General features: G+C 42.3%; 1 protein-coding gene across 1 annotated transcript in view; it reads left to right on the top strand.

Moving 5' to 3' along the window:
• The first annotated feature begins 211 nt into the window (after positions 1-211).
• The window catches only part of DNAH8 (dynein axonemal heavy chain 8), a 324,409-nt gene continuing 306,120 nt past the window's right edge, over positions 212-18,500 (top strand). The window contains exons 1-7 of the mRNA XM_058663714.1: positions 212-284; positions 1,969-1,992; positions 4,628-5,273; positions 5,364-5,498; positions 11,338-11,422; positions 15,471-15,622; positions 17,860-18,049. Coding sequence (XP_058519697.1) covers positions 4,683-5,273; positions 5,364-5,498; positions 11,338-11,422; positions 15,471-15,622; positions 17,860-18,049 — 1,153 coding nt within the window. The 5' untranslated portion in view covers positions 212-284; positions 1,969-1,992; positions 4,628-4,682. The remainder of the gene's footprint in view (positions 285-1,968; positions 1,993-4,627; positions 5,274-5,363; positions 5,499-11,337; positions 11,423-15,470; positions 15,623-17,859; positions 18,050-18,500) is intronic.

The raw sequence follows: 18,500 nt of genomic DNA, 5'->3' as shown, positions 1-18,500 counted from the left end.
CATCCCTCTCCTTTTCTTCACTCCGCTGTGAACCCGGCCCAGTACCTCACCCTTTAGGCTCTTTCGGCAACTCTGTCCTCCTCACTCCCTGAGGCCCTCAAGTTTCAGCAGCTGTGACTGGGTCTACGTCCCTTCACTCCGGGGGCGGGGGCACTATCGTGGAACACTCCACTTTCTGCTGATACGACTCAGATGTCACCTTCTCTTTCAAGTTTTCGTTTGCAGAACCTTCTCTGCCGGACTGGCCTTATTGGTGCTGACGGCCCTGGCCTTCACCCCAGTGTGTACGTGTAAGCAGGCTTCACATGTTCATAGAAAATGTGTAACTTAAAAACTATGCACAGATTTCAAGTTTGTTTTGTACCAGAATAAAACTTAATATTTTAATTCCATTTTACTCAAACTTTATGAAGTACACTTGTAATTACAAGGAAATATGGCTGTGATAAACAACAACAACAAAAAATCCCCCAACAAGCATACAGGAAATTTATAAAAGTTTCTAAAACTGAAAAGTCAAATTCTCCCTCTGCTTTCCTTCTTCCAGTCTCTTTGAATGAAAGTGATCATTGTTAATAATCTACTCTGTATCCTCCCTGGAAAGGTTATACTTTTTTAAAATCAAATCTAAGCTATTACTGAATGTAAATCTATGCAATTACATAAATGTAAATTATGTATGTTGTCTAATTGCATAAGAAAAACTTGGTAAGAGAAAATACTGCCAATTAAATTTTCCTAAAGTGTCATCTCAGAAGTGATGAAGTGCTGTGTATAAGCACATAGAAGGCATTTTTACAGTTGGTGTCATTATGTAGTGTACTGTACTGTTTTTTTACATGTAACATGTTTTAGAGAATATTCCACATCTGCACATATTCCTTTATTCCTTTATGTGTGTTTTATTGCTAATATTTGCACTAACAAGTTTTTTAAAAGATATTTATTTGGAAGGCAGAGTTAGAGAGAGGGAGACACTAAGATCTCTCATCTGTAGGGTTAACTTCCAAATGGCCTTAATGGCTGGTGCTGGGCCAGAGCAAAGTCAAGCACCCGGACTCCAGCTGGGTCTCCCGCATCAGCGGCAGGGACCTGGATCCTTGGGTCATTTGCTTTCCCAGGTACATTATCTGGCAGTTGGATTGGAAATGGAACAGCTGGAATTTAAACTGGCACCCAGATGGAATGCTAGCATCACGGGTTGCCGTTTAATGTGCTGTGCTGCAATGCTGGTCCCTGTATTAAAATTTTATTGAACAGGGATAACCGTTCCTTTAATAAGTGACACTTGGTTTCTTGTTATGTATGTTTTTGTTGTTGTTGTAGGTTCCTTCACAAGCATGTTGTAATGAACCAATTACCAGGGCTGTATGTGTATATATTTAATATGTACATAAAGTAGGTTAATTGATGTCTGTTAAGACTTTTACATCTTAATTGTGTAATCTGTTAAAACTTTTGCTACAAGTTTTGGGAATTCTTTTATATAAAGTGGTTGTATACATTTTGTAACTTAAAATTAGTTACATCACTCTTTGGAAATGATGTTGATATTTTTCGTTTTTAGTGTTCATTGCATGCACAGTAGGATTTGACATTTGAAAACCATGAAGAAATGCATCTCAAATTATTTCATTAGGGGAAAACTTATAATAACTTCCCAAAGCAAAATCTCTCCTTAATGACCATGGTCATTTATTTAGTCTTAGGAGTCACTTAAAATTTTTTAAACAATAATTTAGGAGAGTTTTTGGTCAATGGCAGTAGTAATTAACATCCATTAAGTTCTAGTGTTCAAGGACTATTAACTATAGAAATACTTTAGGTTCACATTATAGAGCTTGTCCTTTCCTTAGTTTGAACTAACTATATGTAATTCAGCAGTTAGTAGAGCACAAATTCAGGTGTTCTATGAGTACTTTACTGCATTTCAGATATTAATTGATGTTTCTTTCCTTTCTGAAACAGCTTTAGACAAATTCTGTGACTGAGGTAAGAAGGCACACATAGAGGTAAAAAATCAATGTGTATACTGTATTTAAATGCTCACCTATGTTAAGGGAGTAGGTTGTGTTTAGTAGAGTACCATGTGAGCAGAATGGCTCTCATGGAAATAGCTATGAAAACTTGACCAATTAAGTTAAATTAAATTATTTATTTGTGAAAGACAGTAGGTATTTATTGCAAAGTGCAGAGCATGAACCTGACTGAGTATTGATGGCCTATCTCCTGGACTCCTTGAGAGGCTAGGACTAAGGATTCCTGTAGCTTGAAGTTGTAGTTGAAAAACATATTTAGCTTGTGTGCAGGTCCCTGATTGGTCTACTGTATTCATGGTGCTGCTGTGACTGGTGACTGGTATCATGTTCTTTTAGGAAAGTTGATGATGGCAAAGTGGGCTTTGCTTAACCAGGTGGTGGATACTTATTGCTCAGGGCCTGGGGTTCATGCAGATGCTTCTGAAACTGCTTGACCCCACTGCAGAGATCTCTGCTCATAACTTTGGGATCCATTATCCTTCCCACCCCCTCCCTGTCATCTGTCTTAGATCACAGGTGCTGTGGATTTTGTTATTCCCCAACCACTACTTCCTGACTGACTCCTCCCAACAGGTCACCACTTGCTTATTTCATGCCTTTCATTTTCCATATCCCATTCTCTTAACTTGGATAGTTCTTGATGGAGGACTTTTTAACAGCTACTGAGAACTAGAAAAGTCCCCAAGTACAACAGAGATTGTGCCCTAAGATGTTAGTATTAAGGATATGCGCTTGTATAAAAGCCACAGCCTCATTATTTATTTATCTTACCTGATTAGGAGTTCTTGTGGTCTTTTGGAAGAATGAATGGTTTGTATGGCATAAGGGTGAACGTGTTGTTTTTTGGCTTATTGATCATTTTTTTGTAGTTTGATTCCTTTGCTTTGTTTTCTTTACTGTATCCTAGTTCTCCTTCAGTCCCAAATAATGTCCAAATCCTGCATGAAATTCTCTTCATTTGTTTCCTCCACAATACTTTCAATTTTTTTCCTTCTATAAATTTCTATTTCAGCAGAATCTTAAAACAGCACACTTGATAGCTTTATGTAGATTTGTGACAGAGAGAGAGATGAGAGAATCTTCTATTTGTTGGTTCACAACTCAAAGTTAAACCAGGAACCAAAAACTCCATGCGGATTTCCTGTGTGGGTGGTAGGGACCCAAGCATTTGAGCCATCCTTCACTGCCTTCCCAGGCACATTAGCAGGGAGCTGGATTGAAAGCAGAGCAGCTGAGACAGGATCCAGGTACGTGGAAATGGGATGCCAGCAATGACAAAAAGACTTGACCTGTTCTGCCCCATGTTGGCCCCTTGCTTAGAATGACAAATAACATTGTGCATTTGTGAGTACCAACGTCTTATGTTGGCTTCTATATCCCAGGGCAAATGTCAAAGCCCTGGGCCTGTGACACCTTCCCATGACATCTGTGGCTGCAGCACAGGAGAGAAGTAGCAGCAACCTTTGTTCTTCCAGTCTCTCTGCCTTTCCTCCAGCTTTCCTGGGTTTCCTCTCCTTTCTTTTCAATCTGCTTTCTAAGCTCCTTGATTCAGCCTCACCTCAGTCACTGTAGACATTGCTACACCTAACTGGTGATATTCAAGACTAAGCGTTTTTCGCTTTTAATGTTCTTTTTCTACTAGATTATAAACAATTGTTGGACAAGTGGGGTAGCAGGTGCCTACAGGATGATGACAGTTCCTTAGTGTCTCAGATGACCCTACCTCCTTTTACCTTTTTTCCCCTAGTTTCGAAGTGCCTGTTTTGTTCCCCACAGATTTTGGTGGGAATTTTTCCAAAGTGAAATTTCCCCCTAGACTGTCAATAAATCAGTCACCTCCTTAGTGAGTTATTATGCTCTTACTTTTATTTATTTTTAAATTTTTTTTATTGGAAAGGCAGATTTACAGCCACGAGATGCAGAAAGATCTTCCATTTACTGGTTCACTCTCCAAATGGTTACAATGGCTGGATCTGAACCGGTCTGAAGCCAGGAGCCAGGGGCTTCTTCCAGGTCTCCCGTGTGGGTACAGAGGCCCAAGTACTTGAGCCATCCTCCTCTGCTTTTCCAAGCCACAGGCAGGGAGCTGGATTGGAAATGGAGCATCATAGACATGAGCCAGCATCCATATGGGATTCTGGTGCTTTTCAAATAGCATTAAGAAAAAAATTGAGGATACTGCATGTAACAAAATTTATCATAAACTATGCATGTTAAAATGTCTAGGTCAAAGTGTTTTTACTCCATTTATTTTGTTGTGCAACCACACCATTATCTAATTCCTGAGTAATTGCATCATCTGACAAAGAAACCAAAGCCTATTAGTGGTCAGTTTCAATTCTTCCGTCCCTCCCCCCCCCCCCCAATCCCTGGCAACCGTGAATCCATCTTTTGTCATTGGATCCTTTTCTGGATTCTTTATTTAAGTGGACTCACATAGTATGCTGTTTTTGGGACTGGCTTTGTGCTCCTTAGGGTGGTGTTTCCAGGGCACAACCATATTGTGCCTTTACTTTTTTAGATATAATGTTGCCCGTCCAGCACTCAGTAGTTGATGGTATCCATTTCAAACCATTTCACAATGGCAGGTCTTGTTGAAGCCATTCTGCGGGAGGAAAGGTCAGAAATCCTGAAGAAGGCGACATGAATCCTGAAGAAGGCGACCCACCTCCTGAGGAAGCGGCTCCGCCCTCTGCGGAAGAGGCAGCCCCGCCCCTTTCCGAAGACACGGGCCCACCCCCTTCCGGGGACGAGGCCCCGCCCCTTTCCGAAGACACGGGGCCACCCCCTTCCGGGGACGAGGCCCCGCCTCTTTCTGGAGACGAGGTCCCGCCTTTTTCCGGAGATGAGGTCCCGCCTTTTTCTGGAGACGAGGTCCCACCCACTTCCGGAGACGAGGCCCGGCTCCTGTCAGACGCGGAGCCCCCTCCCCTTTCGGCAGCCGAGACCCCGTCCATTCTAGAAGAAACGGTGCCGGGCAAAGACGACCTGCTTCCACCTGAGGACGACCTTCCTTTCATGATTGACTACCGGGATCTCATCCCTTCCGACGAAGGGCTGTCCCTGTTGGATGAGCAGCAGCCGGTTGTGAACCGAGTCCGGCCTCGACTCGGGCCGCGCCCGGCTCAGTCAGTACTGTCCGAGGTGCTGTCCCAGTCTTCCCGCCGCTCGTCCAAGTACCGCCGGAGCATGAGCGGCATCCCCAGCTTCCAGGAGACGCTGAAGGAAAGACAGGTCGGCCTCTAGTCAGAGACACTGTCATGTCAAGAGTTGGGTCACTGCGATTTTCAAACATGGTTTTCATTTTTTTTTCTTTTTCTTAAGGCAAGATACAGAGACGCACGGGAAAACCGAAAAATGAAAATCGATGCGTGCTACAAATACATATTTGAAATTCTGTCAGAAAGGCTGGGCCTGGACATGGCCACCGTTGAAGAGTTGATTTTGGATTCTCTGTCTGTAAGTTTGAGTCTTGTCATGATGTGGTTTGGATGGCTCCTTGAGCAGTACAAGAAACTGGGACCCGGCGAAAGAGCTGCGAAACATTTAGAAAGAGAACATTGGACTTTTTCTCAGTAGAGAAGACACTTGTTTTATTATTATTAACAAAAATTATAGCCAGTCAGATAATAGTGGGGCCTACTTGAGGGAAGAAGGAGAAGAATTAGCAGGTAGAACTGGTGTGAAATTCAAGCTCAAAATGACTTCAACAGTGAGATAGTTGAGCACAAGTGGAGTGACATCTGTGCTTGTAGTTTGTACAGCTAAAGGTGCAGATCATGGACACGAACAGGCTCCGTGACTAGGACCTAGGGAATGATGGTGACTGTTCTGTAAGTGGAGTAGAAAGCGGTGAGGCCGTTCTAGGTCAGGTGACCAGAGCTGTCCGTGTGACATGGTCAGGGCCATGTCTGGTTGCCTGATGTAGTTGTTTGCAGTGCCTGCTTTCCTCCCAGACTCAGATGATAAGCCTAAGCAGTCACCCTGATATAGGAATGTGTGGTAAACTTGCACAGTAGCTTCTATCCTGATAGCTCTAAGCTAATGCTCAGTGAAGCTGCTGCTAGGTGCTTGGGCTTTTGTTTTTCAACTCATAGAGTGAACTGGGCTCCATCAGGAAGGAGGTGCTGGCTAGCTTTGTCTCACCAAATGCACTGGTGAAGACCGTTGGAGTGGGAAGAGGTTATGTTGAGGACATTGCTATGGGGAGGGGCATATGCCCTTATTTCTGGAGGGGTCCATGAAATTGGGCAAAACTCTTTGCTTGCCCTAGAAGCCAGGAGTCTCTGCAATGGTGCCGGAAGAGTTTCTCCTCTTCACGCAGTGTGCTGCAAACAGTGCAAAGCTGCCTGCCCTTCATGTCTTCAGGCCCCAAGTCCTGGTACTTCCCTACCAGTGTCAATGGGATTGCTCCTTTATCTGTTTCGTTGATACGTGGAAACCAGTGAAGTGAAACTATGACTGAAGCAAAGCTATCAATGGCTCTGAGCTGTTTTAATGAGCCAGGACAGAGACAGTGATGCTTATCTAAAATAAGGTGTCTTAGTAGGCAGCTAGCAGTGGGCTGTGGTTTCCGGGGCCACTGGAATTTGCTGCCAGAACAGACCTCTAAGGTCAAGCTAAAGCTTCATGGGCATGTGTCCTCATACCAGTCGTTGCTCTTAGAATGTGCTCAGTTGAGTGATTTCCTGTTGTCATCTTGAAATTTTTAGTCAGCCCTGGACCCAACCAATTCTGTGGCTATCCCTAAAGTGTGGGGTGATCCCACCCAGGTAGCAAGAGGATGCTCTTGCCGTTCTCTCGCTGCGTTTGTTTCCACGACTTCCTTTCCCTGGTGATGATCTTGGCTCCCATGCTGACTCTGGCGGAGTGCCTCATTTCCAAGTTGAAGCAACTGGTACAAAATTGCCCAGATAAACCTCTCTCCAGATAAGGAGATGGAGGAGACCAATTTATTTCTTGGGGGTCTAGGTTTCAGGCCTGATCCCAGGATTGAAAATTGGCTAGGGCTCACGTTTGGCCAGCCCCATGACCAGAATCCCAGCAGCTCTGCCAAGGATGTGGGCATATGATTGGGGCCTGAGAGAGGTATGTAGGGGAGCAGATGCCTGCAGAGTGATAGCACGTTAGATACATGCTGTGTGGCTTCGGGGCCTTGTGTTGTCTGGACTCAGGCGTTCTTAGTGGCTGGTGTGCCGGTCAGGCAGTGGAAGTGTGCTGCAAGCCTTCAAACCCTTTCCATTTTTGGAGTGTCTCTTGAACTTTGGTTTATGGGCGTTGTGTCTGTCTTTAAGGACCAGACCAGGCACTGCCCAGGCTACCAGGAAATCTAGAGGCAAAGAGACAAATCCAGGTTAAAGAGGTGGTTTTTTTTTTTTTTAAGATTTATTTATTTTTTATTTCAAAGTCAGATATATAGAATGGAGGAAAGACAGAGAGGAAGATCTTCCGTCCATTGATTCACTCCCCAAGTGTTCGATGATTCACTCCCCAAGTGACCGCAATGGCCCGTGCTGTGCCGATCTGAAGCCAGGAGCCAGGATCTTCCTCCAGGTCTCCAGTGTGGGTGGAGGGTCCCAAGGCTTTGGGCCATCCTCGATTGCCACAAGAAGGGATCTGGATGAAAAGCGGGGCTGCCCAAATTAGAACCGGTGCTCATTCAAGGCGAGGACTTCAGCCACTAGGCCACCATGCCGGGCCCAAAAGGTATTTTCTTAAATCGGTTTGTGGGTGTGCAGAGTCGCAGTGGAGGGAAGGTAGTACTACCAGGAGGAAAAGAGGTTTATAATGACGTTAGAGTGCTTTTTTTTTTTTTTGGCTGGAAGGCAAGGTAAGCACATGCAGTGAGCTGGCATCGGGAGTAAGAAGATGGTATGAGTCACAAGGGGTGATATAGCTTGCAGTGATAGGGTTTATGGACAGACATTTAATGTGAAGCCTGGTATGCAGCTCATACAGGCACTACAAGAAGGTGGACAGGAGAGGGTGTGACGGTCCATTTGTTTGCCTGTAGATCTGTTCTCCCTTGTCTCCATGCTCTGGCGCCTGAAAGTCTGTCACCTGGGCTCCTTAGCCTTCTGGATCCCAATTGTTTCATCTCAAGGAGGCACCAACGGGAGACTAGAGGGCAGAGAAGTGTGATAACTCCCGCTCCCCATCCCCACCCCTCTGCTTGGCCGTTCTCCTGTTGTCTTCTTCTGAGCCGTTCCTCTCCATGTGTCAGTTCTGCAGCCTGGCTCCAGTTCCATGATTCTTCCCATCCCCTACCTTTTCAGGCCTTAGGTTGTCAGAAGAGCTTTCTTTAGTTGTGATCCCTGCTGTTGCTGTGGATGCCGCAGCTTTCATAAAACCGGCTTTGGCCCTTAGAAGTGCCCTTGTTTTATTATACAGCTTCTTCAGGAGCCCCTTCGCACATGGAGCCTGAGCAACACAGAGGTCTCTACAACACTGGCATTCACACTTTCTCATTTTGCAGGCCCCTTCACACAGCACTGTTCAAGCTCATTGCTTTTTCTTACAGCATTTTCCAGTGTCAAGGCAAGCAGTGCTGTGGAAGCATCTGGGTCTCCAAGCCTGGCTGCAACCTCATGCTTTTAACTCTGGTTGTGTGACTCTGGGTCTGTCAGTTAAGCTTTTTCCATTTTTTTTTTCTTCTGCAGAAGGGGTTTATAACCTAGCTTATCTGATCTGACGTTGTGGTGAAGCTCAGATAAACTGGTGAACTTTTAGTTTGCAATGAAGACTGTGGCCCATGACAATGCTTAACCTTGCTAATCTCGGGAGGACTATGTGTCTAGAAGCAGGTATCGAGTGCATTTGGTATATGGAGGTCTTTCTTCAATCACAATCACAAGCAATACTTTCAAGGATTTGTCTGCTTTCGGGGCTGATGGGCCAGCCAGGAAGTGTTGATGGAGCTGGATGAGAAGTGCTAGGCTCGACAGCTTTTAGATTGCAGTTATCTAAGAGTCAAGTTTATTTCAGAGAAGGGTAGAATCAAGGGCTGTTGTTACGCAAATCTCTGTGGCTCTCTCATTTCCTAAGTTTGTGGTTCTCAAATTGGCACCAGGATCACGTAGAACTTCTTGCAAATGTAAATTCTTGCGCCAGCATTTTGTGTTTTTAAGACAGCCTTCTCTATGAATCTGTGACACATTAAGGTTTGAAATTTAAGGCGAGGGGCTTTGTGACACCTGAGACACTGCTCCCTAGTGGCAAGTAAGAGAGATTTGCGTCCCCAAGAGCAACTTTTGTATGAGACTGGTGTGAAGACGGCTTAGTAACCTTGTGTTTCCCATCTGACATTGAGGGCTCTTGCTGATGGGACCTATGTAGTTTTCTGCTTCCTAAGGTATTACACTGACTCTTCAGTAATTGAATACAAGCCTAATGTTCATCAATATGGAAGAATCTCATTATAATAATTTGCTTTTTTATTAGCTTTGTACCCTGTGGGTCAAATTACGATGACTTAAAACGTAATTGTCTAAGTAACTGATCAAACAAGAGTTAGTTAATAAGGTATGTTTTCCATTTTCCAAGTCAGCTTCTAATAATAATTTCTTTTTTTTTTTTTTTTTTTTTTTTTTTTAAAGATTTATTCATTTTTTATTACAGCCAGATATACACAGAGGAGGAGAGACAGAGAGGAAGTTTCCAGCCGATGATTCACTCCCCAAGTGACCGCAACGGCCGGTGCTGTGCCGATCCAAAGCCAGGAACCTGGAACCTCTTCCAGGTCTCTCACACGGGTGCAGAGTCCCAAGGCTTTGGGCCATCCTCAACTGCTTTCCCAAGCCACAAGCAGGGAGCTGGATGGGAAGTGGAACTGCCGGGATTAGAACCGGTGCCCATATGGGATCCTGGCGCGTTCAGGGCGAGGATTTTAGCCGCTAGGCCACGCTGCCAAGCCCTAATAATAATTTCTTTTACTGGATATATAAACAAAGAAATTGAAACCAGTTTGTTCAAGATATACCTGCATTTTTATGCCTTCTCTGGCACTGCTCACAACAGCCAAGGGAAAGCATTAACCTAGGTCTGCATTGACAGAATGAGTGATTAAAGGAACTTCAGTATAAATCCATGGAGAAATATTATTCAGCCATACAAAGTAAAATTCTGTCATTTGCAGCAACTTAGGGGTGGCATTGGAGATATCATGTTTAGTGAAATTAGGTGAGGAAAGACTGAATATCCTTGTTCAGATGTGGAAGCTGAAGTTGATCTCTAGGCAGTACAGAATGGCAACCAGAACTTAGGAAGCAATGATAGAAAGAGGATGGCTCATGGGTATAGAGGTGTACTTTCTCATGTTTCATGGCACAGTAAAATTAGTATGGTTGACAAAGTTAACTGATTATTTCACAGTAGCTAGTACAGAGGATTTTGAACGCTACCAGTTCAAGAAAGGAAAAATATCCAAGGTGATAGATATGATATCACTTTCAGTGATCTGATTTTTATACCCTGTATCCATATTTTGAAATTCCACACAGTGCTCCCTAAATTGAACACATGTATCATGTTGAACTAGATAACAGTCAAAAATTAAAATACATTAAAATGCTTTTTAAAAAGAAAAAAAAGTTGCATTTAATAAAGCTACATTATTTCTACTTTTAAAAAAAAGCTTTATTTATTTTTATGTGAAAGGCAGATTTGTAGAGAGAAGGAGAGACAGAAAGACTTCACTCCCCGAATGGCCACAAAGGCTGGAGCTGAGCCAGTCTGAACCCAGGAGCCAGGAGTTCCCTTTGAGTCTCCACATGGGTGCAGGGCCCGGAGGCCTTGAGCCATCCTCCGCTGCTTTCCCAGGTCATAAGCAGTAGCTATATTGGAAGTGGAGTAGCCAGGAATAGAACTGTTGCCCACATGAAAAGCTGGCACTGGCAGGAGGATTAGCGTGCTGAACCACATGCCAGCCCCAAGAATCCTTTATTTCTTATACATTTTCCTCATGTTTTGATATAATTCTTTCTGGTTGGACTTAATGACCTATGCTCATAAGATTCTGTGAGGTGACTCAGGTAAGTGGCTTGTCACGCAGGTGATTACCATAGGTTCATGGACTGAGCTCAGGGTAATTTTGGAGTTAAGTTAGGGTTTTGCTCTTTCCTCTCAAATATCTGCTTCTTTGTACCTTGAACAAACTCTGGGCTTCATTTTCTTTATAATGAATGAGGATGAATTAAGGTCTATGAAATGCTTAGCATAAGCTTTGGCTTGAATTGCAGTTCTCTGGTGATTTTATTGATAATCCCTCTCTCCCTTCTCTCCCCCTCTCTTTATTTAACAGCTGGAAGCATTCAGTCACTTTTTTCAGAAAGATGGTTGTAAGACGTTGAAATTTTTATACCAGGAAGGTGATATACCTGGTCCTGGTAAGGATATTTTATGAGGACACTGTGCTAGTAACTAGTTAATAAAGGTTAAAATAATGGTATACCTTCTTTTTCTTGTACATAGCTGATCTTCACTTTATGAAGAAAATTTTACCTAAAGTGTATGCATAAAAAACAAAACGTATTCTCTTAATAACAGTGCATTTGGAGCCCAAAGAGATATTTCACACATTGCTATAATAATTTCAGAAGAAAACATCCGTGTAGAAACCATTGAACTCTACTGGGGGATATGCATTTTCATTAGAATTTAATTGCATTTTTCCCTGAAACAGATGGAGTCGTTTTGTCCACATGTTTTCTGATGATTAGGTATGGCCATGAAGCCACTGTGGAGCCATCGGCTGCCCCTGTAGTCCTGGCTCAGCATTCTGTTCCAGCTGCTCAGCTGTCAGTCGGAATATCCGGCTTTCATTACTGTGGCTGTCGTGCCTGAAGTAATTAATCTGCAGCCAGGTTGTTAAACCTGTGTCTAATGACTGGGTAGATGGGCCATCCTCTTGGTCTTAGCTTGTCTCCTGAGTCCCATGAATTTACCTTTTGTGTCTCTGCTGCATGTTGTTGCTCACTTCCGCCTCCGCTGCCTTAGCCTCGATTCACACCCTTGCCTACTTCCGTTCTCCAGATCCCCATTACCAGGGTCTTCTGAAATTCACATGGTCTGTATATTTTCTTGTTCTGTTCTGTATTGGATTGAGTTCAAACCCCTCATCTATCCAAGGCCCACTGGACACTGGACACACAGTACCTGTCTAGGCTCGTCTTGTATTCTTCCAGATGTCAATTTGCTGTGGCCTTCAAGCCACTCTGTCCATTACCAGAGTCATGTCACTCTTGAGTTGCCTTCCTTCTCTCCATCCCACAAACCCTTACCCCTCCTTTAGATCACTGTGAGCGCTTTCTCTGAACAGAACCCTTCTGCATCCATCACAGTCATTCAGCCTCCTGCTCATGTAAGGTTTGCATGTTTTAATATTTAAGGTAAATATACACAAGTGTTGCTTCTCTAGCAAAATACGTAAAGTGTTGCTCATAATTCTTATCCTGTGGGATGATAGTGTGGTCTTTTATTTTTATAACTCATTAAAAAGAATAATAATAGATGAAAATTACAGAAAAATAGGAACACATATACAATTAGAGTTAGAAAAAAACAAGCCTGTCCATAGGCTCACTCAGTTGCAGAAAGCACTGTTAATTTCCTGATGAATATCCTCCTAGGACTGCTTGGGTAAATGTGCATATTTTACAAAAATAGGATCTGGCTTTACGTATTACTCTGTAGTGCCTTTATATTTTGATAACACTGCCTTCTCCATGCCAGTAAATCCATTTCTATCATTAAAATTTTAACAATTACATTATGTTTCAGTAAGCTGATATAGCTGTAATTTTCAAAAATACTTTCCTAGTAAAGCTTACATATTTGCCACTTCTTGTTTCTTGAAACAGTGCCTCAGTGCCTGTTGTTGAAGCTAAATCTATGTGGATGGAGAAAAAAGTTTGCCTAGAATTTGAGGGGACTCGCAAGAACAAAGGATAGAATTATCTTTAACTATTATTTTGCTCCCTATAAAAGTGAGACACCTATCAGTTTGGTAAATATTTCTCTACCTGTGTTTCATAGATGACTATACTAACGCATGAATGCCGATTATTTAAAAAATGTGATCAAATGGTGCATTTTACTGTTGAGTTGCTTTCTGTACTTGATTGCGCAGCCTAGATATTTTTCTACATCACTGCATGTAGATGTACCTTATTAAAAATACTGTACAGCATTTAATGGTACAACTGCATTGTGGTTTTTAGAAGTCATTACCAGCACAGGTGTTTGGTGTAGTTTTTCAGATACTGGTTGGGATACCTACATTTCATGTTGGAATACCTGGGTTTGGGTCCTGGCTTTGGTCTTATTTTTTTAAGATTGATATATTTGTTTGGAAGCCAGAGTTAGAGAGAGAGAGAGAGAGAGAGAGAGAGAGAGAGAGAGAAACACAGAGAAAGGAATAGAGATCTTCTATCTGCTGGTTTACTCTCTGGAAAACAGGGATGTAAACTCTTGGGTCACCCTCCAGCTGTTTTTTGCAGGCCATTATCAGGCAGCAGCATCAGAAGTGGAGCAGCCAGGACACAATGGGCGCCTATATAAAATACAGGCAGTGACTTTACACCTTCCCTGCCACAGTGCCAACCAGCTGACTCTAGTCTCAGCTCCAGCATCCTGCTAATGCATACCCTGGGAAGCATCAGGTGGTGGCCCACGCAGTTGGATCTTTGCTACATGCAACCTAGATGGAATTCTTGGCCCTTGGTTTTGGACCTGTCCTGACTGGGAACGTGTGGGCATTTAGGGGAATGAAGTAGTGGATGGAACAAGTGTCTGTTTGCCTCTTATCTCCTTTAAAATAAACAAAAATCAGAGAATGAAGGAAAGATAGAAACCAGTCTCCTATTGTTGGCCATATCTCCTGTTCATCAGGAAAGCACGAGTTTTCCTCAGATTGTATCAGCCACAATGGTGTCACATGGCCTTGTGAAAGGCTGAGGAGGTTGGAAAAGTGATTTCTCCTTGGAGATGTGCATGTTGTGGCATGACTCAAAATCAGGTTCTCTTAATAACAAAAAAGGGGAGGGTGTTAAGGGTAGAGAGCTCCCTGTGCCAAGTTTGTGAATGGACATTTGGGCTCTTACATTGCTCCTTACTCTGTATTGAGGTTCTTTGGCTACAAGCAACAGCAGTAGACCCTGGCTTATATAGGAAAAAAAAATTGGGGCTGGAGGAGAGTGCAAGGTGTTGTTCAGAAAATTTAGAGCTAGTTGAAAAATTAGGCCTTGGGAAAGACAGGAATAGAACTTTTACGCAGATTTTTAGGACAGTTTCTTTAGGATTCATCATTAGATTAATACGTCTCAGATCCCTCCGTCCATCCTTTTCTTCTGGGTGTGTGTCTCCACTCAAGGTTTATGTTCTTGCAGTCTTAACTGGTGGTGTTTTCACATGACTACCTCTGCAGGACCCTGAGACTGGTGCTCTCCAGCTGGCTTACTTCCAAATTGCCCAGAGTGGCCAGGTCTGGCTGAAGCTGAAGCTGGGAGTCAGAAACTTAATTTAGGGATTCTGTGTGAGGGGCTGGAATCCAGTTCCTTGAGCCATTGTTGCTGTTCCCAAGGATCTGTGTGAAACTGAGCATTGAATGCAGGGGTTCTAATACAGGATGTGGATATCTTAACCTGCCTCTTAACCACAAAGCCAAATGTGTGACTCTCTGATGGGGATTTTTTAAGAAAAATTTGTTTCATGACACTTGATTTATTTTTATTGGAAAGACAGATTTACAGAGAGCCAAGGAGAATGATCTTCCATTCATTTGTTCACTTCCCAAATGGCCACAACGGCTGAAACTGAGCTGATCCAAGACCAGGAACCTCCTCTGAGTCTTCCATGCATGTGCAGAGCCCTAAGGTTTTAGGGTGTCCTCGACTGCTTTCCTAAGTCACAAGCAGGGAGCTGGATGAGAAGTGAAGCAACTGAGACAAGAACTGGTGTCTGTATAAGATACTGGTGCTTGGAGGTGGAAGATTGGCCAATCGAGCCGTTGCATCAGGCCTGAGTGCTCACATTTAAAATCTTTTTTAATATGAGAGATTTGTAATGACTTAATGTTCCTTGAGCTTATTTGAAGGAAGAATCTCATGCAGGTTGGGTACCATGAGTACTTTCAGACTCAGAGATGATGTTGTTTCAGCTGAGACTTGAAGGATGAGTGGGAGTTTGGTAGTCCAATGTGGAGAATACCTGGAGGAAAGGCCCTGAGGCCAGGCCAAAAGTGCAGGGATCAGTGACAGGCACTAAAAAAAAAAATGGTGAAAATTTAAGAATTGTAATTGTTGACATGTTTTTGTAGACCAAAGCATTTATTCCATGATCACATTGGCAACTTGTTGCAATGAGGTAAAAGAAACAGTGGGGTAGGAGGCATAGTGACTTATCACATTTACTCAACAGTGTGGCTTTCATTTGCAGAAGTTGGTCGAACATTTCCTGGATTACCCAAAGGGTCAAAAATGATGAGACTATATGTTGACAGTGCAGCCCCAGAGAAAATTAAAGGGCTGTGTTTAGTTTTTGTTCGTTGTCACAGTGATATTGCTATAAGTGCTAAAAATGTTCATGAGGTATGTTCAATTTTGTTTCAAGTTATTTAATTAAAACATAGTCACATGTTTGCTTTACTTTGGTTTGCTTTATCTCTACAAGATTAAGTTCCAAGGTAATGATGTCTTTATATGTTAAAAGAAATTGACACATTGGCTACAATCAAGTTCAGATGCATTATTTTTCAATATTGTTTTCAAAGTTCCTGGAGATTCTACTTCTGTTAGTAACGATGGGATACAAATAATTTCTTTCTTCCCACTAGGAACACAATTGAATTTCGTTCATAAAAAGTATTGGTTCCTTTAACATTAGTATGTTAACTCTGTCATAGTTTTAGAACAAGTAAAGAGAGAATTGTCTTAGAACCTGATTGTTGCTAACTTAGTCTTCGGGGAGCAGGGTGGTGATATGAAAGATGCAGCACTTTTGCAAATCGATCTGAATTTGTTCTCTAGCTCACCCCTGACTGGCACTGTACTGTGTGGCACATTGCTCCTGCTTTCTGAAACTCAACCTTCTACATTTTTGCATTGGGAATAATAATAGTGGCTACCTTTCAGGATTGTTGTGAGGCTAAAGGATAAGTTAGCTTTTAACATAATGAATCTTAGGTTGACATACACTAAACTCTCAACAAATATTAATTCTGTTTATTGAGAGAGTCTTGATACCTTTTACAATGGGAAACATCACCGACAACAAATCTGATTTTGCTTCTTTTCCATTTACAAAAGAAGATTGCTTAAAGAGAGAAATCTTAGTTGTATATTTGGCTTAGTTGGGCACTTCATCGCGTCTCTTGTGGTTAATGAGACCTCTTCTGTTAGTCTTCATCAAAGATCCTCTTTTTTTCCTTCTGTTCAGTTTTTCTTTTTGTCTTTGAAGTTGTGAAGTGTCACTGTGATTTCTCTATCTGTATTCCATCTTACTGATTCTCTCCAAATTATCCATGATTTTTAAATTTTTGTCTTATCATGGTAATATGTGCATATAATTTAGAGAAAGACAAGGTTATGTAAAGCCTGCTGTGATAAACAGTCTTCTGAATCACTCTCCAGAAGCAGCTATTAAGCTCTGATAGCAGATGCTTGTATTGTCTTCCAAATAGTATGCTCTGATGGCTTTTTTTTGTAAATTTTGTTGTTATCTATGGATTTTTCCCTATTAGGATGAGAATTTGGTAACTTTTTCTACCCTTTGGCCCTGCCTTTTTTTTCCCATGTGTCCTTATGTCCAATAAAAGTCTATTTTGCTTAGCCTAATTTCTGCTTACAGGAGATAACAGTATAGATGTAATCACGGCTGAGCCATGTAGGGCATCGTGTCAGTGTTTCTCAGTGTGGAACTGAAGACTGTTTCTATGAATCTGTGAGGGAAAAAATCACATTCTCACCATGGTGCTACCGTGCGCCTAGTGCCCTTTCACCATAGCGGCATTGTGCTGATGGTACAGCAGCAGTGGTGGGAAAAACAGTGACAGGTCACAAGGGCAAATATCCAACCAAGCCAAACAGCCAGCCTCTCTTTAAGCAATCCTGTGGCTAGTTGTCCTTACAGTCCTCACCACCTCACATTTCACGTTAAAAAATGAGAAACCAACCTGTTTTTTAGTGGCTCTCAAAATGATTTTTTTTTTCCAAATCTTAAATTCTTGGCATGGTGTTTCCTTGTCACTTAAACTGCATTGAGTTGAAATGCCACACACCCATGGATTTGGATTTGGATTTCTGTGGCTGATCAATCTTTCCCTTCAAAATCCTGAGCAGAAGTCAAGATTCATGCTCTTTCCCTGGCCTTCCAGGAAAAACCTTTTTCCCATGAAAAACTCTGGGACTCCTTGTCGTGGACAGGGCATCTTGTAACTGAGGGCTTTCTCCATGCAGGATGTTTTCTTACCTTGCACGAGGGTATTTCCAAAAATTTGTGAGAAAATGGAATTAAGAGATAAGTTTATTTTGGTGTGGACATATTTTGGAACCCGTGCACATTTTCCAAGGTGCATGTTTTCCATGAACTTCTTGAGGACTTATTGTATGGGATGTGGACTATGGCTCCTTCCCTGTGCAGACATTGAAGCACTGTGGAAGGCAAATGTGTACATGGTTAAAATGGAGGCAGAATACAAATTTGTTAACTCTCATAACCACTAAAGTTGTCTTCATGGTTTATGTAAGTGCATTAAAAGTAGATTATAATTTCTCAGATCTTTTATGGACTCAGCTTATGTAATAACATTTGAACACCATCCTTTCAGGAAGTGCTGTTTACCCTTCTGGATGCATCGAAAGGACTCCTAAATGGAATTAGGAGTATGCTGGCAAACATATTTCTACCAGCTATTAATGCAACTAGTAATTGGGGTGCATTGAACCAATCCCAACAGGGAGAATCTGAAAAACATATTTTCACTGAAACCATCAATAGATACCTTTCATTTTTGGATGGTAAGTATAAAATGTAAAGTAAATTGCTAATAACAAGCAATATTTTATTAGGATATTTTATTAAAAAGAAGTATCAGAGAAAAGTCCCCCCCCCTTTTTTTAAAAGTTTTATTTATTTTTATTTGAAAGGCAGAGTTACAGAGAGAGAAGAAGAGAAAGAGACCTTCATACACTGATTTACTCCCCAAAATGGCCATGATGGCTGAAGATGAGTTGAGTGGAAGTCAAGAATTCCACGTGGGTGCAGGGTCCCAAGTCTTTGGGGCTACCCCTTACTGGTTTCCCAGACCATTAGCATGGAGCTGGGAGGAAAGTGGATCAGCCAAAACACATATGGTGCCCAAGTGGGATGCCAACACCATGGATAGTGGCTTACCTTGCTCTACCACAAGAAAAGTTTCCTTTTGAGAAGAAGAAACAAATGGTCTTCAAAAAATTCTTGGAGAATATG

Source organism: Ochotona princeps, chromosome 1, assembly GCF_030435755.1.
Source record: "Ochotona princeps isolate mOchPri1 chromosome 1, mOchPri1.hap1, whole genome shotgun sequence".
Classification (NCBI taxonomy): domain Eukaryota; kingdom Metazoa; phylum Chordata; class Mammalia; order Lagomorpha; family Ochotonidae; genus Ochotona; species Ochotona princeps.
Note: the sequence above shows the minus strand (reverse complement) of the source record. Positions and strands in the feature narration are given on the sequence as shown.